Source organism: Ceratotherium simum, chromosome 6 (assembly GCF_057802395.1).
Source record: "Ceratotherium simum simum isolate JZ-2026a chromosome 6, ASM5780239v1, whole genome shotgun sequence".
NCBI classification, from domain to species: Eukaryota; Metazoa; Chordata; class Mammalia; order Perissodactyla; family Rhinocerotidae; genus Ceratotherium; species Ceratotherium simum.
This window is the reverse complement of record NC_141905.1, coordinates 29,708,154-29,735,165: the sequence shown is the minus strand read 5'-3', so window position 1 is coordinate 29,735,165 and position 27,012 is coordinate 29,708,154. Positions and strand designations below refer to the sequence as shown.

The 27,012-nt window shown below is 56.0% G+C and overlaps 2 protein-coding genes across 2 annotated transcripts in view; one reads left to right on the top strand and one right to left on the bottom strand.

The window, feature by feature from the left end:
* The window catches only part of CDH23 (cadherin related 23), a 402,905-nt gene that overhangs the window by 338,609 nt on the left and 37,284 nt on the right, over positions 1–27,012 (top strand). The gene's annotated exons all lie outside the window — the stretch shown is intronic.
* VSIR (V-set immunoregulatory receptor) lies at positions 1,128–25,884 on the bottom strand. Its single transcript, XM_004427016.2, has 7 exons — positions 25,685–25,884; positions 14,005–14,433; positions 13,176–13,232; positions 7,581–7,688; positions 4,208–4,235; positions 2,625–2,818; positions 1,128–2,445 (listed from the first exon to the last, which is right to left on the bottom strand). Exons 1-7 carry the CDS (start codon positions 25,764–25,766, stop codon positions 2,408–2,410), a joined length of 936 nt encoding a protein of 311 aa, XP_004427073.1. The 5' UTR covers positions 25,767–25,884; the 3' UTR covers positions 1,128–2,407.

Genomic DNA, 27,012 nt, shown 5'->3' with positions numbered 1-27,012 from the left:
TCACCACGGCTGGCATCTCTAGAGGTACCACCACCCCAGGGCGAGCATGGAGGGCTACTCTGGCACCCTGCCCCTCCCCAGGAGCAGCAGGGAGGGCGCCCTCAGAGCCGCTGGGGGCGGGGCATGTGGTCATGGATGAAGATGGAGCCTGGAGCTCAAAGTAAATTTCACTGAAAACAGGAAACCACGAGGCTGAGATGCGTTCACTTGTGAGGGTCCAGAGAAGAAGAGCTGGAGGCAGTGCAGGAGGAAGCTGGGGAGGAAGTGTGGTGGCTTTCTGCTCTAGGGCCTCCTCCTCCTTCCACACAGCAACAGCCGGGCCTGGGGTCTGGCCGCCAAATTCTTAGAAGTTGTCTCTCCTCGAGGTCAGAAGCTGAGGGCTGGGCCAGGCCAGCCTCCCCATAGGGCAGGAGCACTCTGTCTGAGCTGGCAGACGGGGAGTCTGGTCTGTGGGCTTGTCCTTCAACTCTAGGGGTAAACCAGCCCTGCCTCGAGCAGGTGTCACCGGGCCCATCCCTGCCCTGTGGGCCCCCAGGAGCTGTGAGAACAGCACCCTCTTTCTGTGGCAAGTGGCGCTGGGTGTCCATGGCCGCAGATGAAATAGAAGAGGGGACGACCAGAGACAAAGCAGGAGCCAGGGTTTTGGTGTTCTGGCCGCTGGAGGTGTCAGTGTGCTCCCCCTCTCCTCAAGGCCCCCAGGCACAGCAGGACACCCACACTGATGCATGCCCTCGGGCCTGACAAGTGAGCTTGGAAGCAATGCCGTGCATCTGGGGGGCTCCCTGGTTCCAGCTGCAGGCCTGGGGGCTCACTGCTGCCAGAGAGGCTGGAGCTGCTCCTTTCTTCCACCCCCACTCCTGTCCCCTCCCCGCCCCAGGTGATCAGGGGGCTTCTCCCTGGCTGCTGGGCCCTTATCCTGGCCTGAAGCCCTGGCTCTCAGCACCCTGGCCCAGCTCAGCAGAGCCAATGTAGGCTGCTGGCAGATGAATGCCCAACTGAAACTGTGCCCTCGCAGTGCAGTGCCCGGGGCTCCTGCCCAGCTCTAACTCGCCCCTCCCCATCTCGGGCCCACCTCCCCTGTTTCTACCCCATAGTGTACAGAGACAACCCCCTACCCCACTCCTCTCCATGCTTTAAAACCCTTTAATCAAAATTCCACAAAGGGCTCTCCTTGTGTATGTGTATAAAAACAAATCAGGTCACGCCCTGAAGCAGGAGATGGGAGCAGAGGGTCCAGAGCAGAGCGGGCACAAACCTTCCATGTACACGCCCCGCTCCTCCCACCTGACAGGTCACTCTGCAGGGAAGACTCAGCACAGACTGACTGGAAGGGAAGAGCACAGACTGGGGGTGGGGGAGGATGGGCCCCTAGGCCTCAGGCACCTCAGAAGCAGAGTAGGGATTTAACTCAGCTCTTAACATCCATCCACAGGGTTTGCATCTGTGGCCCATGTAGTTTTTAATAGCACCCCCTCTTCACACTCAGAAGTGTCACAGTTGGAACAGTACATTATGTGGTCACCCTCTCTTTTGACCACAGTGAGCAGTGGAGGTGGGGGATGGGGAGGGCAGGGAGGTGGAGCCCTCTCCACTCACCTTCCCAGAAGGCCCCACCGACCCTCCCTCACCCCCATCTGCGGTGGGCAGTGCAACCTCCGGCCTGGCCTCCATTGCCCAACATGCCAGTTGGTTCACAGTGGCCACCGTGCCCCAGTGTGTACTTCCTGTTTCGGGGCCTCTGGCCAGTGAACTCTGGGGACCAGAGTGCAGGCAGTGGGAGCCCCAGATTTGCTTAACCTGTTGACAGCTCCTCAGAGAGGTTGCTAGTAGCAGGCAGCTGGGGAACGCTCCCATGGCCCAGCAGCAGGCAGGCCCAGCCCCAGAGTCCCATGGTTACAAAGAGTGAGTCTGACAGAGGGGCAGCCTCAGGAGAGATGGGGGAGCCGGGTCCACCACAGTGGGGAGGAGTCCCTCCACATCTTGTCCTGAGACATCTATGTCTCATGCCTGGGAGGGTGCCACTGGGGGGTTTACCCAGTGCCCATCTTGTCCCATCTATGCCGTCAGGTCCCAAGGCTCATATCCCAGGGAGAGAGGCTGCCATAGAGCTGGAAATTTGGGGGCTTCTAGATCATTTGGCATCTGTAGCTGATGAATTTGAGGTCTCTGAGGTGGGATCCTAGCACCCCATCATCCTTGAAACAGGGGCTGAGCCATCCAACACCTTCTCCCTTCTGCCATGTAGCATCCAGAGGGGTTTAGGGTCTAGCCATTAGGGGTATCTCAAAGAGTCTGGGCTCAGAGCAGGAGGCAGGAAATCAAGGCCGAGGCCAAGGGACCACTCAGAGGGCCAGCCTTGGCTCAAATGCACCTGCCCCAGGCCCAGCCGCAACTGCTCACTGGCACCCTAGACAGTCTCAGAGTTTGGAGAGTCAGGGACAGGTTCTGCAAAAGAAAGGAGAAGCAGAGTGAATGGGAGGCTCCTCTGCCCTTCACCCCCAACCCCACACCAGGAGGCTGGGAGGACTCCCCAGGGAGGGTGGGGAGTGAGGCTGATGCCCTGCAGGCCTTGGGGAGGTCATGACCTTGCCTGGCATGGTGCTTCGAGGGTTGGGAGCACTCACCGAGGGATGGGAAGAAGACATCCCCGGGGCCTGGTGGAGAGAGAGGAGTGTTGGGCTCCGAGAGCAGGTGCCGCCCAGACTCTGACGGCTGCCGCTGGGCCACGTATGACAGTGGGGGCCTGGGCTTGGCCTCCGGCATCCCCTGCGAGGGTGGAGAGCCCTCAAAGCCGGGGTTTTCAATTCCTTGAGTGTTGCTGCCAAAGAATCAGAACTGAAGGTCACCTGTGCTGCCTGGGGTGGGACCTCTGCCCTCCCCGCCTGTCCCACTTCTCAGCACCCTTCCCTTCACCTGCCCCGCCTCCTCCCCAGGCCTGAGCAGCCTCTCCCAGCAGGAAGGGAGGATCCAGGGCCAGAGAGAAAGGCCATGGGCTGCACTCTCCCTCTTGCCCCGACTGAGGGCATCTGACCATCTGCCCTGGGCCCAGCCAGGAAGCCCTGGCTCAGAGGCACTTCAGGGACATCGGCCTCAGGAATCTGGGGACAAGTTTCTCTTTGGTCAGTAGAGTTAATGGCATTAGGATCCAATGTCCCCACAGCTTGTCTTGAGCTGAAGGGAGGGGTTCTCTTCTCTTCCTGCTTGGGAGTGGGACAACCTCTGAAGACCCCTCCAAGTCTGAGATTCTAGCAGGATCGCTAGCAGGACTTCCCTCAACCTGTCTTGAAAATCATCCCTTTCAAACACCCAGAGCAGCTCTGGGTTTGGTGTTGCAGGTATGGGGTCAAGTTCCTGAGTGTGGCTCATTCCTGAGCGTGCCTTCCGGGCCAGGCCGCATGCCACCTTCCTACCCAGAGCACACCCCACACACCCCCTATCTAATTCATCCCCGCCTGCTGCCCCACTCTGAGCCCTTGTGGCCTGACAGCTTTCCCCTTGGAGCGCCCTGCAGGGAGGGGCACAGGTCCAGGTGCACTGGTCTCCTTTGCATGTTTCAGTATCTGCCCTAGCTCAGCTGCTTCCTCCCCTCCCCCATCCTGGCCAGCTGACCACTGAGGCCCGAAGGTGGGTGCATGGCTCATCCAAGCAGCTCAACCTGCTGGGTGACGGGTGGCAGGGAGAACAGCCAGCCAGCACAGATGTGTCGGCCTCCATGGCAGATGGCAGATGCCATCTTCCAACCAGCTGTGCTGGCCAGCTAAACAGGGGCCCACAGAAATATCTCCTTCCTGACAGCCGGCCCAGGGCACAGGGAGGACTAGGGAGGCCACGTCTGTGTTCTGAGCCCTGTCGGGCCCAGGGCACAGGGAGGACCAGGGAGGCCACGTCTGTGTTCTGAGCCCTGTCGGGCCCAGGGCACAGGGAGGACCAGGGAGGCCACGTCTGTGTTCTGAGCCTTGTCGTGCTACAACCAGTTACCAAGGAGGAGAGGGGAAAGGATCCTGGGGAAGCGGGAGAATCAGTCTGTCCTGGCTGAAAGTTACCCCTCCCCCTTTCTGCATTAACTCCAGCCACAGTTGGGGCATAGATATTGCCCTACAGAACCACAGGCGAGGGAGAGGCGAGGAGAGAGAGAGCCTGTCAAGCTTTGAGGCGGGGTGGGGCCAGCTGCGGGCAGTTTTCTCGGGAAGGTCTCCATGGGTCTTACCTTTCCATCCGCACCAGCTCCTGGGCACCTGGGGAGGGACAGACGGAGAAGCTAGTCACAAAGGGAAGGCTTCCGCAGACAACATCCCTGCCCCCGTTGGCAGATGCCCCCAGGCAGGGCCAGGCTCAGCCCTGGAGCCCACTTCTGTTCCCTTGGGAGGCCTGTATGGCAGTGCTCTGCATGATTATCCACAGGTGAGGCCTCAATGAGCGGCCCTTTTTGACCGGTGATAAAGGAAACCCGGCTGCATCTGACGAGTGTGTAGGACAACATCTGTCTGCAGGAGACCAGAGGCAGCCGCGGCTTTCTCCTGTGGCTTGACTCAGACAGTGTTGGACCTTCAGGGTTAAGGGTCAACCAAAGGCCTGGCTCCTGCGTTCGCTGCTTCTGGTTTGGACATTTGCACGTCCTGGTCTTTAGCCATGATTTACTGGGTAGGAGTGTTGCAAGGTCAGTTCCTAAGTAGAGGGTTCTTGGTCCTCTCTGTCCCATCCTTCACATTGCCTAATAGGGTGCCTTTAGAGGTGACATCTCTTAGAGGAACCTTAGGGGGCCCGAAGCCCCAGCACTGCTCAGCCATCCCACTACTTTCTGTCTTCATCCACGCTGCAGTTGCCCTGCCCCACTCTTGGGGTTCCCCATCCCCCAACCTGGCCACCCACCAGATGCAGCAGGCCCTACTTCCCTCTTTCTTGCAGCTCTCCATATACTCCCACAGATCCTTCTCATTTTAAGAGCTCTGCTGCTGATTACTATGGGGAAACAGATGGTGGGGGAGGGCACAACAACAGAACACACAGGGGAAGTTGCACACAAGTTCCTGAAATCTCCACGGTATCGGATTCATGGCTACTGTTTACCGGGTGACTCTGTGCGTTGGGCTTCCTGCGAGTGCTTTGCGTGCCCTCAGCTCATCCTCTCCCACCCTCTGGGGTAAGGATTGTTGGTCCCACTTTAGAGCTGGGGAAACCAAGTCTCCGTCTAATACTGGATAGGTTCCACAACCATTGGCCTCTGCGGCCAACTGCCTTCCTCAGGGCTCCCAACCCTTTCTCTTTCTTGATTCCTGAATGTGACTCATTCCTGAGCACGCCCTCCGTGCCAGGCTCCGTGCCAGCGCCCTGCCCGGGCGCACCAACACACACTCCCTGTCCACTCCATCCCCGACCTGCCGCCCCGCTCAGGGCTCCAGATCTGCTCAGCGTCTACCCTGTCGCTGGACTCCTGGCATTTCCCAGGTGACTTCTGCTCCCTTTATTCCAGCAGCTGCTTCCCTAGAGTCTAAATCAAGAAAAATGACCCAAATCTCTGCTCACTCTCCATTTGGCACCTGGTTTCTCTAACGTCATCCCCTCCGGCATCTCTTGTGTCTGTCTCTAAGACTTCAATCAGACAATTCATTTTTTCTGCTGCTTTTTTTTGGAAGGGAAGGAGGGACTGGCCTTAAAAGTATTTTTATTAGGAGATAAGTTATTGACACTGATCTGTTCCTGCATATGTTAACGCTGGGGATAAGGTGCTATGGAGTGGCTGCCCACCACAGAAATGAGGTTCGTCAGTTTCTGAGGATGTGCTCACCATTGCTCAAAGTGCAGCCCTAGCCCGCCCACTGCAGCCACTTGCTGCCCCTTTCAGGCCAGCTCCTCAAGCGCCCAGTTCCTTTGTCCCTTCCTCTGGGAAGTTTTCACACTGAAGGTGTCCCAGTGCATGGAGTAGGGGAGACTGGGGGCTGGCACTCCAGACAGCCCCACAATGTTCTGACCTGGGGATGTCCCTGCTTTGATTTTCCTTTCTCCAGCCTGGGACATGGGCAGAGCCTTAGACTCACCTCTGGGGACCCTGTGAGGAAGGACGTGAGGCAACAAAAACAGGAACAACCCCCTCGCCATCCTCTGCCCCAAATTTGTTTTCTAGCTCCTGTTCCCTGATGGAGGCAGTGTTGTGGTCTGGAGTAAGGGGGACAGAGAGCACCTCTTCACCTGGGAGCAGAGCCTAGAGGAGCATGTCTCACTCCTCATCCCTTCCTGACCTCGTGGAAATGCTACACAGATGAGCAGGAGCTGACAGCAGCTCTGCAGCCATTCCTCTGCCTGCTTGAGCCCCTGGGTTCCTCTTTCTGCTCTAACGCCTTCACCTGCCCCTCACCCCACCCAACCTCAGGGCATTTCTGTAGGGAGGCTGGGGGGTTTTGTGAGAGGAATATGGGCATCCTGAGAGTAAGGGAAAAGTGGCCACAGCCCCTGAGCGGCACACTGAGGGGCTCCACGCTGGGCCCCAGGGAGGGGTGTCAAGTTGTTATGGTCCAGCCAAAGGAAATCAGGTGTGAGCCACAAGCCAGCTGGTGACAGAGCAGTCTTCCCTCAGTTACTGTCTGCAGCCAGGCAGAGGGGAAGAGGCGGGGGAGGCGATGCAAGGGCCAAGGGCAGAGGACTCCCCGGCCTCTTGCTCCTGGAGGACTCAGACTGCCTGACACTCATGGGTGGAGTCAGAGGGAGGACAAGGGGCACTTTCATCTGCAGAGGAGGGTGAAAAGGTGTTTGTGGCCATGACTTGAAGCCTGGCTCCACCACTTACTTGCTGTGCAGTTTTTTTAGCGAGTTATTGAACCTCTTTGTGCACAGTTTGCCCAGCTGTAAAATGGGGACAATGGTAGGAAGAAACTCGTCGAGTTGTTATGAGGAATAAGTGGAGAATGTGTGTAACAGGTTGGCATGGTACCTGGCACAGCAACCCTCCCGGTTAGGGGTTGTTGGCTGCGATACGCATACTGACGCACATTTTAATTAAACGGTGGGATTATATTCCCTGGAAAAAGCGTGAGTTGAAAGCTCTGAGTTTGAGTCCCAGCTGTGCCACTTACTGAGTTCTGTGACATTCGGTTAGTTATTTAACCCTGCTGATTTTAGGTTTCTCAGCTGTAAAAGGAACGAGTTGAACTAAGTTATCGCCATGGGCCCTCCCAGTTCTGATAATCCAGAGGTCGTTTTTGCCCCAAGATTGCCATACTAATTACAAAATAAACCCACCCATACCTTAAAGTCGATCCCCACAGGATCTCCCAGTGGCAGCATTTTTATAAACCAATGTGAACTACTCCATATGATTATTTCTTCACTCAACAGATATTTGAGTGCCAAGCCAGCACTGCTTGGGGCGGGTGGGCAGTCAGGCCCCAGAAACAGCACCTGGGGGCCTGGGTCCCATCTTCTCTCTGCCGTTGAGCCCAGCTCCTTGCAGGGACTGTAGCCACTCCCATCTCTGGAACAGAGAGGAACTGCGCCTGCCTCTTGCCTTTGCTAATGCCAGAGGCTGAGCTGGGGCTGGGGCAGGTAACTCACACCCCCTACCCACCCCTGCGGGCCGGGATACTCACGGCGGTTGGAGGCCACCTGCCTTTGCTTGTAGACCAGGAGCAGGATGAGGGGAAGGCAGAGGATGCCCACGATGCAGGCGCCCGTAGCTAGGGCAGCAGCCGTGATGTCTGAAAGGGCAGAGAGGCAGCCAACATGAGGCCCCGTTCCCACTGCTCCTCCTGACAGGGAACTGAGGCCCAGAGAGGGAAGGCCAGGCAGGACGGGAAGCCACCTTTACCCAGGCCCCATAGCCAGACCCTCAGTGACCTGCAGAGGCACGGAAGGTCAGGGGACCTCCTTTCAAAGAGAGCCCTCTGCCTCTTCCCCAAGTGGGCCCAGAGCACAAGAAGTAAGGCCAGGCGCTACAGCTGAGGCAGCACCAGGGGAGAGAGAGGGTCCTCATCCACGCCCACTGGGGACAGCTGTACCGCCCTGGCCGCAGCTTGTTCCCTGAAAAGGGAGGGCAGGCCCTTCACAGACCCCATGCCACGGAGTTCGAGGTCACCAGGAGCCCAAGTGATGAAAACTTTTGGAAATAGATAGTGGTGATGGTTGCACAACAATGTAAGCATAATTAATGCCACTGAAGCGTACACTTAAAAATGGTTAAAATGGCAAATTTTATGTCATATGTTTTACCACAGTGAAAAATAAATGAATAAAAAGCCGCACTCATCCCCTGAGAGATGGGCAGAGCCTCTAGAAGTGATCTCACACATACGAGTCATGGAGAGAAAAACGAGGCGAGAATTAGAGAAATGTGAATCCTCATCTGACATTTTTAAATTTTAAACTTTCTAAATTACACACACAAGAATGTACAAGTTAAAAAAATATTTAAAAGTTTCCTCCTCCTCCTCCTCTACCTGGGCCCCCTCCAAAGAGGTAATCACTGTCCGCGGTTTTCTTGCTATGGCCTAGATATGCTCCCTGTGTGTACAGCATATATATGATATGCTTTTCACATGACACTTGCTTTTCCCACTGAGCACAGTTGGACATGTCTCTGTATCAGCACAGAGATCTACCTAGAGCTTTATCACGTGGCTCACCCCAAATCTATCAAAACAGTCCCCTATTGGCGGGCATGGAGGTTGCTTTGATTTTTCAACATAACTAATAATGTAGCAATGGACTCCTTGGGTATGCATCTCTGCTCACTCGGGCAAGTACATCTGTACATAAATTCCTCGCAGTGAAAGTGCTGAGCCAAAGAGGATGTACATTTTCTTTTAGGCTATTGCTGAATTGCCCTCCGCAAAGGTTGTACCACTTCACGATCCTACCAACAGCGTGAGAGGCTTGACTTATTTTAGTCCATCTGCTGACTCAAGGAGTTTGGCTGGGAACAGACTTGCCCTCCGAACCACAACCAGCGTAAACGCATTTCCTTCCCAATTTTAGCCCTTCCCCAAGACGGGCAGGGATGCCTTGTCAAGTGTCAGCTTGGCCCCAGGGAGCTTTGAGAAGGTGAATGGGCTGTGGTCTCGATGCTGCCTTTGCACTAGTATTTGGGAATGAAGGCTGTCTTTATCTTGTATTGCAAAACAGCCCGAGGGTGTAAACAAGCATTCGTTCGGGGTGTGTTCACAACTCAGAAGAGAGCAAACTGTTTTCAGGCACTTTAGAAGTACCCAGTGGTACAGGAACAGTTGCTATATGCTAATTGCAAAGCAAGTTCAACTCTACATTAAAGCAGGTTCCCCGCAGATCTGAGCAGGGCTGCATTTTGACGAGGAATATTGAAAGTAAAAGCAGTCTATAATTCTATAATTTTTAAACCTCATCACAGGACCTGATTGTGGGCTCTACCTGAGAAGCTGGTTGCAAAGCACTCTTTTCTAGTCATCAAAGCAGGTCTCCTCGGGATTGGTACTAAGCAACATTTGGTGAGGTTAGTCCGTTTCACTTAGCCCAGCTCCCTGTTGGCTGTGGGGGGCTTCCCCTGACCTCCCTGCCTGACTCCCGTCCCCAGGCAAAGATGCCCCCTCTGTGGCCCCTCTAGGGGATCAGGACTTGGTTTCCTTACAACCTGGGCTGAGAGTTGAGGCTGGGGCAGGGGCCCAACTGCCCTCTGAAGCCATGGGCCCCTCTGCAGGGCCCAGCCTTGCCACAGCTCCTCACCCCTCCCCCTAAGCATGGCCAGTACTGGGGGGCGGTGGGGTCCTGCTTCATAGCCAACCAGAGCCAGGCTCATCCTGGGAAGGTGACCAGGCACTGGCGGAGGCAGCTGCCAGAGCAGCACTGAGCAGTATTGCAGGCCCTTACACAGCAGGGTGGGGTGGGAGGGGCCCTACTGGCCCTGCCCCTGCCAGCAGGTCTTTGTCCTTTGTCCAGGGCCTGCAGTACCCTGTGGGTATATCCAGAGTATGGAGCTTGGTTGGGTTCCCCAGGGAAAGAGCTGGATGAAAGCAGGCCACACATCCTGCTGTGTTGGGGGTGGGGAGGTTCCTTCATGGGGAGATGCCCATGAGGGGTCCCAGCTGAGGGGTTCCCGCCCAGCCCCCTTCCCTGAGCTCAGTGACAAACCACAGCCCCTCAGCAATTCGGGGCTCTTTGGACACCAGCTTCCTCAGTCCCATTCCTCTCCTGTCACCTCCCCCAACCTCAGGCTGACCTGGGATTTCAGATGATTTCATAGACCAGCTACCCTCCTACTTCCCAAGGATAACATTAGGAGACCGGGGCTGCAGTTAGAACAGGAACACTCAAAGAGCTTCTTGGCCGGAAGCATCAAGCTGATCAGGTACCAAGGCTGGCTGTGGGGCACCTGTCTTAGAGCAGGGACTGGGATCTTTCCAAAGGTAAGCGGCAGTGGAGGGCAGTACCGAGGGGCGAGCCCAGGGCCCACTAAGCACGTGGGTCACCAGGCAGATGTCTGTAAGCCATTAGAAAACAGGATATGTGTCCACTGCCTGCAGCCATCTATATGCCATCCTGCCTTGGCACAGGGGAGTGGATGAGTTGACTTGGGAAGCCAGGCCTAGAATTCTGCAGAAGTGATACCAGCCCTCACTTACACAGCACTTATCTCTGTGCCAGGCATGGTTCTTAGCCCTTTACATGTAGTACCTAATTTTAGCCTCATAACAACCTGGAAAGTAAGTACAATTATAATCCTCTCTATTTACAGATGAGAAAAGTAAGGCACAGAGAGGTTAAGCAACTTGGCTGATTTCAGGGTCTGTGCTCTTAACCACTTTACCACACTGCCTTTCACTAGAATGGGCTCAGGTTGCAACCATGGCCCACACAGTACTTAATTATTTTTTTACGAGTTGCCAACATTTTAAAATTGAGAGTTCATGTAAAATCTGAACTTCTGACTTTGTTTGAAAACGTAGTGGCTCTGGCAACCCTGGGCCCCCCTCCTGGCATGCAGCACTTGGAACTGCACTTACAGACTGGCAGCTGGGCACTCACCGCAGTCTCCACTCCTCCCTTTCGTCTCACTCACCAGCTCCCTGGCCAATTTGAGTTTTTGATCCCTGAGTCAGCCCCTTAGATGACACTGATTGCCTTTCTGTTTATAGGAAAGGGACACACTTGCTCCCCTTTCTCCCTGGACACATGGTACCCAGAGAATGGACGTGTTGTCCAGAGCCCCCACCTAAAAGTATGGCTGGGTTTCTTCTCATCCGAGACCTTAGTGCCAAGACTCCACCACAGCTGTAGTCTCCAGACCTCCAGAACCAAGAGTCTGGAAGGGGAATGAAGGGGACTCCAGAGGTCATTGAAGCCATCCCCCTGCCCTCAGCAGCTGGGACAGAAGCAAACATGTCCCTTTGGCCCTCAAGGAGCCAATTCACTGTGGACAGTAGCTCAGGAAAGCAGGGGCCAGGGTGGGGCTGCACATCCCGTGAATTGGAGAGGATGGAAAATGTCACAGCCTGAAAGCAGAGGTGCCCACCCAGCAAAGGAAGCCTCACCCACTCTTGACAGTCAAGGTCAAGGTCCTGCCTCACCCTCTGGCTCTTATCAGCTGGACTCCTAGGATTTCCCAGGTGACTTCTGTTCCCTTAAAATTCCAGCAGCTGCTTCTCTAGAGTCTAGATCAAGAAAATGAGCCAAATCTCTGCTCCCTCTCCATTTTGCACCTGATTTCTCTAGCATTGTCCCTTCTGGCATCTCTTGTCTCTGTCCCCAAGACATAACTTGCACAACTAATTTTCAGAAAGTCGGTGTTGACAGAGGGGAGAGCAGCCCAGCGCTCAGGCAGGGTTTGCGCACTGAGAATCAGGCATTCTGGCATCTCCTCTTGGCTCTGGGTCTGAGAGACTGGGAGCAAGTCCCTTCACCTGTCTGAACCTGTTTACCCATCTGTGAAATGGGGCGATGGCGGAAGGGACTGTCTCAGAGGGAGCTCTGCAGGAGCTCCTGGAGGAAGAAGTAGGACTGGGGGTTGCTCAGAGTGGAAGGAGCAATGGGGAAGTGAACACTCGTGTGCCCTGCCAGGTGAGGCTCACCCGGCCTGTACACGGGCACATGCGTGGGCACGCACAGTAGTGAGCTGCTGCGTGGGAAGGCAGGGGCTGCTCAGAGGCCCCTCTCCACCCAGCACCAGGGAGCTGCTGGTGGAGGAAGTGAGGACGGCAGTGGCTTGGTGCTGAGGCGACACGTGAGTTCTGCGGTGTGCAGGAGAGGGACTTGAACCAAAGAGGTTCTTAGCTCCATGTGGGTCTGGCTCAGACCGAAATGTCTGTTCTAATTTTGTTCCTGGCTAGTCCTTTGTTGGTTCAAAAAAGAGACTTTGAGTAGAAAGTCACCGTGACCTTTGAGTTGGGTTTGGCGAGGGCTATAGTTAACTGCTCCCATCCTGGCTTCTGTCTTTGCACGTGTCCTCCTGGAGGGCAGAGAGGAGTGTGCTCTTTTGTATCTCCAGGGCCTAGGCAGGGGCTGGTCCACACTGGATGCCCGATAAATACTGGTGGATAGAGGCTGGGAAGCCAAGACCCTCCCCTCTCAGAAGAGTGGGGCGCCCCCTAGGGCGGCTCCCCCATCCCCCGCAGGGTACCTCTCTGGGCCTCCATTTCCATGTGTGTAAAGTGAAGATGGTGATGCCTACTTCCCAGGGTTCTTTTAAGAATCCACTGCGATAACACTACTTGGAAGGACTTAGCACAGTGCCTGGCACGTAGCGGGAACTCCAGGACAGGTAATTCTGTTCCCCTTCTTGAGCCTCTCCCTCCTCCCTCCCCATACAGAACAAACACGTTTTAAGTAGCTGAATCCAAGCCAGGGGGACCCCCCAGAGCCCTCCAACCTTCCCACGTGGCAAGAGGGCTGGTGTGCAGGAGTGGTACCCACTGAGAGCAAGCTCAGCTGCCTGTGGCTCGCTGTACCTGTCAGAGGGGCATTGGCCAAAGGTCACTGCCAGGGCACAGCCCCACCCAGGGAGTCGGGAGCAGGACTCTGGGAGCTTGGACCCTCAGGGAGCCTGCACCCTCAGGCTTTCGGCCTTGGGAGGGGAGTGGGCTTCTGGAGGGGCAATAGCAGGAGAGGAAGAATGGGGGTTCCGTGGGCTTGGGGTGGTGAGGTCAGAGTTCAGAATGGGGTCCTGGATGAGGACAGAGGAGAACAGAGAACCCAGAAGGGGCAAGAGGGTGGTCCCTTACTTTCACTCTCCCTGGGGGAGGGTGGGTACGCGATGCACTTGGATGGTGCTTCTTTGCCTGTGGGAGCAAAGAGAAGCATCATTAGGCGGACATCAGGCCCAGGAAGCCAGGTAGGCTTGTCCAGGCTGCCGTGCCCCTCTCCTGTCACAGTCCTCGCTATTGCCGCTTGGTAGAGTTGGCCCAGCTGGAACCTGCACACCCTCCCCTCCCCCAACACACACACACACACACACACACACACACACACACACACACACAGGCATATTCTCACCGCACAGCCGGGCACGCCCTGCCCCTTCTCTGCCACCCCCAGCAGCATGTGGATACCTGCCGGCGCCCACACCGCCATCCAGTCTACCGCCCCTAGCTCTCTCACCTGGACAGATGCACACACACACATATGTTCCCTGACAGCCATTCGACCATTCACCAACTCATGCCCCAGGTCACATATCACACCCATGGTATTGTCATGAGCGGTCACACTCCCAACCCGGGTTCGTACACCCTCTCCCATTAACAAGTCCCACTGTCATAAACAGAGCCACGTACACCCTTCCTCTCCATCACACCCAGCTAACCAGAGAGACTTATACACAGCTCCGTACACTGCGGCCATCTTGTCTCACACACACACCCCTGGAGTGCCATGCATATAGCATCATACCCCCTCCAGCACAGTGTCACACACGGTCACACCATCAGACACACAGCACCACACCCCACAGTCACCCTGTCCTTCTCTCTGCTTTTCCTTCCCCTTCCAGACGGGCACACACACCATCCCCACAGTGACACCCCCAGGCTGTCCAGGTCAGGAAGCCCTCACCTCTCTGCACCTGTAGCTCCATGGCCCCGTGGACCCTCTGCTCCGAGTGGTGGTGCCTGATCTCCACCACGAGGCAGCAGTAGAGGCCACCGTCCAGCGAGGTCAGGTTGTGCATGGTGATGGAGAAGTTGCCATGGTGGTCGGAGACCGACTCCAGCCCGTGGCGCTGGACCAGATCCTGGCTGGTGTTGGCGGCCTGGTGGCTACCGTGGTGCAGGTGAAGGTCCTGGAATGTGAGGTTGCGGATGGGCCGGCGCTCTGAGCAGGCCTGCACTTCGCCCCACGAGCTGCGGTACCATGTCTTGTAGAAGGTCACGTCGTGCCCTTTGGCCACAGGGCCCAAGAGCCTGCAGGTGAGGGTGACGTTCTGCCCCTCGGGACACACGTACAAGGAATATGGTGTGGCGACCTTGAAGGCTGCCACCAGACCTGCTCAGAGAGACGAGAGCCTGTCACCTGCCTGTGCCAGTACCACTCCCAGTGCCCCCACAGTGGGGAAGAACCTTGGCCTGGGGCTCCAAAGATGTGGGTTCCCCTCAGCTGTTCCCCAGATGCAGGCCACGGGCAAGTCAGCTGACCTCCCGAGCCCCAGCTGCTTCGTTAGCTCATGGATCCGACTTCATCCCAGGCTGTGTGAGAGCAGCCACAGGAGCTTCCGCAGGTGGGGGACCCCCTACCCTGGGAAAGCTGGACGAGGCAGAGTAAAGACTCTGGGCAGGTAGCAGACTGGGCCTGGCTAGCCATGTGTCCATCTCCCGGATGGAGCAGGTGCCCTGGCTCTAGCTCCCCGCCCCACCCCCCAACTACAGGCACCGTGGCTCTGCCCACGACTGGCCCCTGGCACTTCCAGCCTCCATGCCCAGCACCGTCGGGGGGAGGCAGGATGGGGAGCAGGAAGGCTGTTTGGGAACAGCAGCCCTTTGTCCTTGACCAGCCCTCTGGGGGCCATCAGCACCCTTTTGGCGCTTCCCACTCCTGGGGCTGGCCGTGCCTTCCCATCTCGTTATCAGTGAGCACCAGTGGAGCACCTGCGTGTGTGAGGCCTGTGCCAGGTGCTACATCTCCCCAGGATGCTGAACGTGTGGCCTCCCCTCGGGAGCTTACAACCTAGCTGGGCAGACAAGGCCTGCATTCGTGACAAAGTAACCCCACAGGCCACACCGGTGCCAGCCTTCAGGGCACTTGGAGGAGGAAGAACATAGCCTTCCTGAGGATGGTCAGGAGACTTCTTGAAGGAGGGAGGGTCTTCGAGGTCGATGGACAAGTAGGATTTCAGCAAGTGGAGAGGGCGGCCTGGGCCAGGTGGTGGGGAGGCAGGAAAACCCCAGGTGTCTGAGGGACAGGGAATGCATGAAAGGTCATCTCCTCCAGGCCTGCCTGCCGCCCAGTCTTCTCTGAAATATTTTCTAGTTCATTTTGTTTCCAGTAAGCAAATGAAGCAACCCCTGGTCCTCTTTACCCTACCCCAATACCCCGGCATTTACCAGGCCGGGGTCCCGGCTCCTCTATCTGCCCTGTGAGCCTCAGTTTCCTCATGTATGCAGTGAGAAAAAGATTGGCTACAACACAGGGTCATGAGAGGTCGTGAGATGAGAACATGAGATGTGAGCTCGAATGCCCTCTGCAGACATAGGAGGGAGAGCTACAATTATTAGACGTTAGTGATATTTTAATTTTAATTGGCATCTCAGGGGCTGTTGTAGGTCAGGCAGGCAGGGAAGGAGAGTTTGGAAATATGTAGAGAATCCAAATGGATATGTCCTTTTCATTGCCATTGCCTGAACCCAAGATAACGCCACCTCCTCCTCCAGATGCCCCTCCTGCCTTCAGAGCCTGGGACCCCCCAGTGGAGCGGAAAGCCTTGCCCAGTCAGGAGGAGGGAGCCGCTGTAGCTTGGGAACTGGCCCAGCCTGCACTGGAACGCAACAGCTGTGAGTCATTTAGACTCTGAGCCTCAGACTCCTCACTAGAAAACAGAAACGAAAACATCTACCTGCCAGAGCTGAGGCAAGATTACCAATAATTCACATGAAGTGCTCTGAAGGGGCCTTGCTAGTAGTTGGTGCTTGATACATGGGAGCTGGATAGGTCTCTGATTCATTTCAGCAATTCAAGAAGCATTTCCTAGGAGTGAAAACAGTTCTACACAATAGAATGGAGAAGCCAGCTTCAAGTTCTTTCCCACTAAGGTGTGAATGACTGATAACAGTTCGTGTGCAATCTTGGAGTGCCTGTATATTTAAAGCAGAATGTGAGGAGGCAGCAAAGCCATGGCTCCAAAGAATATGTCTGGAAGGGTGGAGTTTTAGGCCCCAGGAGGTAAGGAAGACAGACATACACCAGGGCCTCCCACTCACTCCACTCGCATGTGAGAGGGAACCGTGTCTGGGAGCCCCAGACTTTTGGAAAGTCATTGCCAAGGTGAGCAGAGATTTCAGAACTTCTTTAGCAAGATGCTGGTTTCCTTTTCAGGCAGAAACACAGAGGCCCAGAAAGAGAAAGTGGTTTGTCTGAAGTTCCAGAGGATATAAACTCAGAACTTGGAGCATGGGGGGCTTCAGGTAAAGCAGGATCTAGCTAAAACTAGAAGAAAAAGAAATAACATGTATTGTGTGCTATGTTAAGTGCTTTATGGGCATGTTTATCAACCCTATAAGGTAGGTGTTGCTTTCATTCCCATTTCACTGATGAGGAAACTGAGGCACAGAGATGTGAAGTAACTCACTGAAGATCACACAGCAAATAAGTGCTAGAGCCAGAATTAAACTCAGGCAATTAGACACTATACTGAAAAAAAAAAGTTCAGAAACTGGCAACCCATAGGCCATATCCAGCCTTCAGACATATTTTATTTGACCCTCAAAGTATTTTACATTCTTTTTGAGATGGCCAACATTTAAAAACCAGGAATTTGGTATACAAATTCTAACTTCTACCTTCTCTTTGAAAATCAGAAGATTAACACCAAACCAGCTTTCCTACAAGGCAATTGTCAGCTGGAGCTGAGTAGCAGCCTACCCTTTAGACGGGACACTGGTGTTCTAGTTGCCACAGTCCCCACTACTCCCTAATGTTTCCACCTGGCCTGCTTCACTCTCTTACCATATTTGCTTGGCCCCATGGACATCTGAGTTTTTGATCCGTGAGTGTGGCTCCTTGGGCTAGCCAGGGAGGGACTCCACTGCCCAAGCCCCTCGTCCTACAGATATGACCCTCAGGCTGAGAGAGGAAATGATCCACCCAAGGTCCCCAGTAGAAGCCTGGCAGAGCAGGGACTAACCAAGTCTCCTCCGACAGCCAATCTATTGCTCTTACCCCCTCAGCAGGCTGGGTGGAAGAGGAGCGCCAGAGAACCCAGCTGTGCCTCTGGCTCTGTCCATGACAGCCTAGACTTCCCCTTCACAGGCCTGTGCAGGCCTGTGCAGGGTGGCTGTGGCCACAGAACCATGGCTGTACCAGTAAGTGGCGGTGGGGAGTAGCTAGGGAAAGGAGTATCTCAGGCATTCCCAGGAAGAACAAAAACCCACCCAAAGAGTAGACCCTGGAGTTATCTCTGCCCTGTGCTCCCCCTTTCCCCAGCAGGCCACATGGCAATCCCACCAGCACCTCTCCCAGCTGATGCCCTGTTTTCCCTTCTCCCAACATCATCTCCAGGCTCAGAGCAGCCCCAAGGCTGGGAGCAGAATCCAGATCCAGCAGCATTTGCGTGAGCACACCCACCTTGGGGCTACAGGAGGGCAGCTGAGTAGAGGCCAGGGCTGCAGGTCTGGGGTAGGTGAGGGAACAGGGAGAACCGAGGTGGAGGCAGAAGCAAGAAGTAGAGCAGAAAGCTGCGCCGGGTGGGGACTGCTAAGTGGAGGGAGGCGTGGATGGGGCAGGGCCGAGATGTGGGCAAGGTGGGGCTAGCTTGCGGGTGGGGGAGGTGCCCCTGTGAACAGGGAGGTGGGACAGGGTGGGAGCAAGCAGCAGGGCCTCCAGTGGGGCACCAGCCCAGGGGCTCCAGCAGGGCATCAGGCCCAGAGCCTCAGGGTCCCAGCAACGGTGGTAAAGACCACAGAATTGCCCGGACAGCAGTGGGGAGGGGAGTTTTAGCCCTAGAGGCAATTGCCTTGAAAACCCTCAGGGGGACACACAGAACTGGGGTTCAGAGACAGTGGCAGGGAGGGGCATTGCTCAGTCCCCAACACCCCACATGCCCCAGAAGGACCTCTTCCCCTTTTAGAAAAAGGAGAAGCCGCACTGGGATGCAGGTTTAGGGGGTGGGGGAGAGTGTTCAGTTGCAGCAAACGGACCAGATAGGAGTGGGCCAAGGGTCCACAGGGTTTTGTCCTGGGGGGAGAGAAAACGTCCCCTTTGTTGTGTCCGAGAGTCCAGCCAGGACAAGGCCTAGGGCAGCCTGTCCTCGACACTCAAGGGCACAGCGTTGAGGAAAAAGGGCACACACCCCACGGCTGCACACACGCACGTGTGCTATCGGGCTATAGATGGCCCGGCTGGAATTATAATTATTTGGCAGGAGGATGTTGTTTATTGTCATGAGCAGATCCTTTTGGATACCTGGGTCATTGTTGGAGACTGGGGACAGCGGGTGGGGAGGAAGGCCCCTGGCTCCAGGGTGGCTGAGAGCGTGTGGACAGGACAATGACCCGGCCCTGGGCCTTAGCCTGTGCCCAGGCGGGAACCATCCAGTCACTGTGCTGCTCTTGGGGCCCAGACCCCTATCCCAGCCCCCACCTGTCACTGGGTAAGGAGGCAGAAGCAGCTGGAGGAAGAATGCTGTGAACCTGGAAAATTCTGGGTCTCAGGATTAAAACCTTGGTCGGGCATTCAGACCCCTGGGCCCCAGTCCCCACTTAGCTCTGCCCTTGCTGTGTGCCCTGGGGCAGGTCCCATCCTTCTCTCAACCTCCCTTTCTTCATCTTATCTTGAGAGACTATCCACATTCCTGGGCGCCCTCCAGCTCTGAAACCCTATGGCAGGAGGGCAGGGCTGTCTTTCCTCAGGGCAGAGGAAGGGGGCAAGAAATGGGCCACAAAGGTGATCACGGGAGTTGACAAGCACTTCATATGTGTTAGGACTTGCTGAGGGACTTTATACTCATCTTATTTAATTCTCATAACACCCTCTGATGTAGGTAGTATTATCCCCATTTTAAAGATGAGGAAACAGACTCAGAGAAGTCAAGCAACTTGCTCAAGACCACACAGCCCTATGTGGCTGAGCTGAGACCCACACCTTGGACACACCAGCACTGTGGCCGGGAAGAACTCCTCACCCGCCAGTGGGCGGAGCTACACCTCATCCTCCAGCTGCTTAGAGAGTGAACTGACCTTCAATTGACTCTGCCCTCTCCACGCAGCGTCCTTGCTCTGCCTCAGACCCAAACCGAAAGCGTCATTCTCTCATGCCACAAATATTTACCGAGGTCCTAACAGGAGCCAGGCCCAGGCCCAGAGGCTCTGGGGGCGCTGCGTTCCATAAGGGACATCCGCTCAGAACTGAGTCCTGCTTCTGCCGCTTCCTGGTTGTGGGACCCTCGGCCACAAGTGGGCTCGGCCTCTTGTGAAAGCTTCAGTTCCAGCACAGGGGAAAGGGGCTCTCGTTTGGCTTCATCTCAGGAGGCTAGTTTTCGTGACCTTCACCTCTTTCCACCCAGCAGGCGCCTCATGAAACCCTGTGGGTGTGCACGGGATGGGTGTGTGTGGGTGTGGACAGACCTGTGTATTTTCCCTGACGGGACATGAGCTTAGCCTGCAGTTGCCAAGGCAACGCCCCAGCCTTTGGAGGTAGGTCCCCAGCTTGATTAGTTGGCTGGGAGGCCCCACCCAAACAGCTGAACTCTGTCTCACTGCTAGGGCTTGTAAATAAACAGTTTCTGATCGCCTGCTGTTGCTGGCCCTGTGCTACAGGCAAAACGCCAGGTCCTGGCCCTCAGAGGCGGCCCCAAACAGACATGGACCTGGTCTCTAGCTCCCCTCCAGGCCCTGTCCCCCAGGATAGTCCATGGAGGGTATAGGGAAAGGCCAGGCTCCGTCTTTATCAAGATGCAGAGTGCAGAGGGAAAGAGAGGCAAGGACCAATCCGGACTGAGTCTGCCATCACTGAGCTCCAGGAAGTACCCCAGGCAGAGGGGCTGAGGGCTCGAAGCTGGCAGGTCCACCCATGGGGCTCTGTGGCCAGCAAGGACAAAGGACATCTCAGATGTGTTTATTGATACCTGCCCCCACAGGAAGTGTCCATTCACATCGGAACAAGGACTCCAGGAAGGGGAAGCCAGGCTCTATTGGAGGAAGCGGCACTTCCAGTACCTTGGGAAAGCATCCATGCATCCGGGGCTGGAGGCTGCCAGCCAGCATGCCTCCTCAGGGAGGGCCCGGGCGGCAGGCCAGAGGCCCTGCCAGTGGATGCTTCTCTGGATGACTCCTTCCCAGACTCCCCTGGGCCCTCCCTGAGGATGACTGTATGCAGCCCAGATTCAAGACCCTGTGCTGTGAAGACTTCCTAAGGTTCAGGTACAAGTCTTTTTGTGCCCTCCCCTCAGTGCAGGAGGCTCAGTGGCAGTAGTAGTAGCTGACACTGTGTGCCGAGCATCATTCTTATCACTTTTACATGGATTCACTTATTTAATCCTCCCTCCCTACGAGGTCGGTACTATTATCATCTCCATTTTACAGATGAGGAAACTGAAGTACAGAGAGGTTAAGTAACTTGCCTAGAGTCTCACCAATAGTAAGTGGTGGTGCCAGGGTTTGAACCCAGGCAGTCTGGCTGTAGAGTAGGTCTGGACGGGAGAGGTAGCCAGGGAATAACTGGAGGCCCCACCTCCTTCCTGCAGATGGACAGATGGCCTGGCCAATGAGGGCCCAGCTTACCTGGGCCCTGGCCAGTGAGGCTGCAAGCTCCCTCTCCCTCTCTCCCTGTGGTTATTAGGATAACTAGTTGGCCCCAGCACAGAAGAGGACCTGGACCCATCGGGAGCTGCTGTATTTATGTGGGGAAGGCAACAGGGGCTGGGAGAATTCGGGGCTGGAAGAAACCCAGAGAGGACCTCTGACCTTGCCCTGGCCTCTTAGGATGGGGAGCACCACCCTCTCTCCCTTCCTCCAGGAGAGCTGAACTGTCCCCTGCCACCAGCTAACGCTCCTCACAGTGGTGAGTTTGCCTCTGTGGTGAAGGAGAGGAGGCGACAGCATCTACAGCACAGGTAGTTGTAGTTTCACAGCATTAAATGACATCGAACCACATAGGGAGAAGGGTATTCCCTTTTCGATTCTCTTTCAGTCCTGATTACATCAAAGAGAAAGTCCCAGTTTGATGCCAATATGTCTTCAAAACATCCCTGTCACTTGCTAAGCTCCCCTTTTTTTTTGTTTGCAAGGGACAGCGGGTTTCAGGCTCAGAGCCTTCCCCAGGCTATAGTTTTCCCACTAGAATTTAATACCCTTATTTGGTTTTCCTATTATGTACTGTCATGATTTTGTTCTATTTATGGCAAGTGATACTGGCTTTCCATTTATGGCGGTGATATAAAGTTTCCTTTTAAAATCTATTTACTTAAGTAAAAGAATGAGTAGGTTTAAAGAAAAAAATAAGTACATATGATAGGCAGATACTGCAGAAATCCCACACGTGATGAACAAGTGACCAAAGCTCGAGAAACATCATCATGGAACTACCCTTCAGAAGGGCGTGTCAGCCTCGCTGAGACCATGTCACCCAGCCTGCCCTGGGCTCAGATGATGGGGGAGCGTGTGTTCGTGGTCACAGTGGTAGTTCACAGTGAGTGAACAGCAGAGGCAGGACTTGACCCCAGGTCCCCAGGGGAAATAGAATCCCATGTAGAAAGGTTAAAGATCTGTGCTCACTTGGTCAGCAGCAGAGCAGCTTCATGACTGAATTACTGACGGGCACGGTGGTACCATTGTCTCTCTCTGGGGATCGTCAGCCAAAGTAAATAGGCTGAATGTAAGGATCAGTTGCAAGAAAGACCCCACTGACTCAAGCAAATCCTGGGCCCAGCTTGCCTTGAAGTTGCAAAGTCCCCATGTCTGGGGAACTTTAAGAAGAGAATCTACAGACACCTCCATGGACATTCAGACTGGGCCTGTAGGTGCTACAGGTGGCTGGGCCCAGCCTTTGCGTCCTTCAGACCTCCAGGATTCTAGAGAGTCCTGTCCCAGTGAAACCAGTCAGTGTCTTCCCACACCGTGGGCACTCCACAGGGCCCTGTAGGCAGCAAGGAGCTCAGATGGAGAACCAATGGCATGTGGCTTCCAGAAACAACAGCATAATACTATGCAGCATGCACCAGGTGCCAGGCTCTGTGTTGTGTTTGTGACTGGCTCTTCACAGCAGCCCTCTGAGGGAGGTGCTGTCATCACCCCAATTTGACAGATGAGGGAACTTGCTCAGGGATGATGAGTAACTTGCCCAAAGTCACAGAGCAGTAAATGGCCATCTTGGGATTTGAACATAGGTCTGACTGACTCCCAAAGCCAGACTGTGAAATAACAGGGTTGTACCGGAAGCCCTGGCACATGGGACACACAACTCCAGGTCCCCTGCTTCACAGTTCCCACACAGGGTGCCATCAGGAAGGCCTTGGGGTGCCAGTGCTGCTGCTGAGGGGATCTGAGCATCCCTCGGAAGCTGCATTGCCACTCCCTGGCTCACCTTCCCCTGGGGAGGCCACACTGTTCCTGGATGAATAGTTGGCCTAAAACCTGGGGCCTCAAGCTCAGTGTGTGGGGCTTAGTCAAGGTTGGTTGAAGGGGTCACTGCCAACAGACCAGATGGGCGCCGAGGACCCCTTCCTTGCTCTCTTCTTACCCTCAGTCTGCTTGGGCCTTAGCCTCATATGTGTATGCCTATAGGAAGGTGGCCTCTGTGGCTTCCCAGCAGTGCACCTCCCACCTGGTCACCCTCTCCTAAGGAGGTCACGCCCCAGCCAGGACCCCTTGCCCTACTTGGGGGGAAACAGGAGCAACCAGCCCAGCTCAGCAAGGGGCTCCCCAGTATCGCTGGGTGCCCCTGGCATTGGATAGATGCCCCCTCATGCCCCTGGGCTGGCCTCCAGGTCATTTCTCTCCACCCCAGGTCATGGATTTCCTAAGAGCTGGACATTGCTGTGTCAGAGGCTTGCGCCACTGGGTTACTCAACAAGGCCCTGCAGCCTGTTTATCATGAAGGGCAAGATGAGGTCTCCCCTTCCTAGCCCCAGTGTGCCTCCATGTGCTAGTCCCAGAGTTTGGGACTCCTGGGTCAGCCTATGAGGACACGGCAAGGACAACAACTTCCACAGGTCCTAGGAATGCCAGCCAATAGGGGAAGAAGAGGCTCTGCCACCCTTGGGGTTTGCTGGGTCCTGGCTCCCTACGTGCCTCCCTCCACCCCTCTCACGCTGAGTCAGGCCCAGGAAAGGGTATCTGCAACTTTGCCTGTGCTCCTGAGCACCCTGCTCACCACCACCATTCTCCTTGGTGCCGGCCCACCCTCCAGACCTAGAGAACAGGCCTGTACCAGCCACCTCCACCTCGCCTTCCCAGGCATGAAGGCTTTGACCTTGAGCAGTCCTGCCCAAGGCAACCCAGCACTTCAGCAGGCCAGTGAGCAGGTCTTTCCAACGCACAGACCCTCCTGATCGTGCTTGTGCCCAGGCCTCCCCTCTGTTATCTCCCTTCTTGCACACTGTACTAGGTGGTAGGATGAATAGTCATTAGCATGCCATATTACAGTTAAGAACTGAGTCCTGGGGGCCAGCCCGGTGGCGCAAGCGGTTAAGTGCTCGCATTCCGCTGTGGCGGCCTGGGGTTTGCCCGTTCGGATCCCAGGGGTGCACTGACGCACTGCTTGGCAAGCCATGCTGTGGCGGCATCCCATATAAAGTGGAGAAAGATGGGCACGGATGTTAGCCCAGGGCCAGTCTTCCTCAGCAAAAAAAAGAGGAGGATTGGCAGATGTTAGTACAGGGCGGATCTCCTCACAAAACAAAACAAAACAAAAAAAGGAATACTGAGTCCCAGAGTAGTTTAAAACTAAGAAAATTCTCCTGGCTCCTTTCGGTAGAAAGCTGCTTCCAGCCCTAATGATCTCCCTGAGCTGGGCCCGGGAAGAGACGGGGTACCAAGCTGTTTGAGGAGCCAAGACCTCTGGGGGTGAAGGCTCCTGACTGTGTAGACACTATGGAGCAAGGGGCTCTGAGCCTCTCTGCTGCTGGCTGCTCTGCAGGCTGGGTCCCGAGGCCCTAGTTCTCTAGAACTGAGTTTCCCAAATTGGGGCCGCTGAATAGAGAGCAGCCGGGGCAGGGGAGGGCAGGGAAGGGGTCAGAAAACAGAAGGGCCTCTAGGGTCACAGTGGGAGGGTGGGCGGGGCAGGTGGTCTGTGGTGGGTGGGGTGCTGGCCCTCCTGCCTGCCACCATCCCCTGCTCCTTCTAGAAGCCATGCCCTGCCATGAGCCACGGCCTTGGTGCTGAGGCTGCGCCCCCCCATTTGGCTGTCATCCTAGGGAGCATCCAGGCTGGGGCTTAGGCAGCTCTGTGAGGTGTGGGCTCCCTCCTCCTTATCAGAGGCCCAGGCCAGCCTCCAACTGCTGAGAGAACATGCTGCCTGCGGGCACCCCAGTCTGTTTCTGAGGTGTTTCCAGGTTCTCTCAGCCTCCTCCTCTTGCTCTTACCCTGTGCTCCCCATCCTACTCCTGACCCACCCATTGGGTCCCTGTGCCAAGCTCCCCGCCTCCCTCCTGCCTCCCTCTGACTTCCTCCATGATTCACACTTTCCCTGGGCCCTCTCCATAAAGTTTAGTTCCACGGGCTGCCTGCCAGCCCCCTCTTCCCTTGAGATCCAGCCGCTTCAATTTTGGGCAGGCAAGAACCAGGGCCAGGCTGTGGGTACCAGACCTCTGCCCTCCCCCCAGGAGCCCCTGTGTCCTCGCTAGGATGCCACCTGGAGTTGTGACAGTCTGGACTTTGGAGAGGACAGTGGCACCTCCCTATGTAAAGCTGCTGTGTTTAAGCTCAGGAAACTGAGGCCAGAAAGATGCTATAAATTATCTGAGGTCTCAGAAGCAGCTCAGGCCAAGCTGGGAAAGTGTCCCACATTCTCCCCAGTGCCCCACACAGGTCCCAGAGCTGCAGCTTTGCTAGGATGCCAGGAATCAGCTGACCACTCAACTCTCAGCCATCAGACCCTCAGGATAGGGACCAGATGGGCACCCAGGTCTGGGAGTAGACCAGTGCCCCCACTGACCAGTGCCCACCAAGGCTCAACCAGGAGTGTTACCAGGGTACAGGGCACTGGCTGAGAGCACCACACCCCCTGCGCCCTGAGAGATCCTGGAGCCCTGAGGCGGGAGGAACAGGGAGATGCCACAGGTGTCAGAAGCCAGCGGCATCCACTGGAACACACTGGGGCTGTCCCCACCGTGTCTATCTCCTTTCTGCAGAAGGTACTCCGGGCTCTCTGGGCAGGGAAGGGTTGGACAGGCAGCTGTCAGAGCATACAGATGTGCCCACTGCCCAGCCAGAGCACTTGGCAGAGACGCTGCCTCCCCCTGCCAAGCGGTCCCAGCAGCCTCCCTGCCGCGGGCGGGGGTCCCGGCAGGCTGAGGGGGCGCGCCCATGTGGCCTCCGACTCCCCTCCCCGCCCGCTGTGTCCCCAGCGCCCAGGCTCCCGCCGACCTTACCTCGGGAGGCAGCCAGGAAGAGAGCCAGGAGCACGGGCCTCCAGCGCCGGCCGCTGGCCTCCGGGGCTCGGGGGACGCCCATGTCGCCGTCGGGCGGAGCGGCGTCTGGCGGAGCCGGGCCGCAGGCGCGCAGGGGAAGTCCTGGTGCTCCGGGAGCGGGCGGAACGCGGCCGGCCACGAAACCTCCGGGCTCGTGAGTGCCGAGCCGTGAGCGCGGTGGGCGCCCGAGAGCCGCCCGCTCGGGGCCCCGCAGCGCCCCCGGGGGGCCGTGGGGGGCACTGCCGCTCCGAGAGCCCCGCGGGAGGGGCTTCCAGGAAGGGGAGCCTGCCGGTGTCCCAGCGAGTCAGCTCCGCTTGGTCGCCGGGTTAAAGCCTTTTCTACTCTCTCGCATTCCTCTTTGGAGAGAATTAGTACTGTTGCACAGCCTGAGAAGTGTACCTACGTCTGATTTAGCACAATACGTAGTCATCACAGATTGTATCTGCCCTCACCCCCCACCTTTGAGTTGCCTCGGGCTGGCACTTGCGCCTAACATCCGTCAGCCCGGCCCGGGGCCAGGGATGCGGTAGGCATTCCCAGTTGTGGAAGGAAGGAAGGAAGGAAGGAAATCTAACTTTTGTAAAGAGCTAGGCAAGTTGGAGCAGGCTTGACTGGAGATTCCAGAGCCTGCAACACTCTTGTGCACGTGCACACACACACAGATGTCGCACAGGTGCAGGAGTACACAACAGGCTTGGCACACCTCTACACTGGGACACGTGTGTGTGCAACATCTGGTAGCGTGTCCCACAGAAAATCCTCAGCGCTCCTCCCCAAGGCCCGAGCTTCACTTCCTGCTTCACCATCTCTCTGTCCCTGTGCCCTGGCTGTCCACAGAACACTCACGCACCCCCGCCTCTAGTCCTCTGCTTTTGCACCCCCGCCGGCACTGCCACCACTGGCGATGTCTCTCTCCTCTCTTCTCCTCCAAATTCTTCTCATCTCTCAGGGCTCAGCTCAAGTCCTTGCCCTTCACAAAGTACCCTGACCGTCCCCTGTGGTCCCTCCTGCAGTCCTTGCTGTCCACACTCCCTTCTGATATCACACCAGGCCTGAGGTTTCTAACCAGTGATCTCCACCTGGGCTCATCTGCCCTCCTGAGCTGGACTATGAGCTTTTGGGGACCAGGGCCTCTCCCTGATGTTTCTGAGTCCCTGGCACAAAACTGGGCATGGAGAAGGTGTTTAATGCACTCTTATCTATTTTTTTTTATTTATTTTTTATTTTTTTTTTAATTTTTCCCCCAAAGCCCCAGTACACAGTTGTCTGTCATAGCTGCACATCCTTCT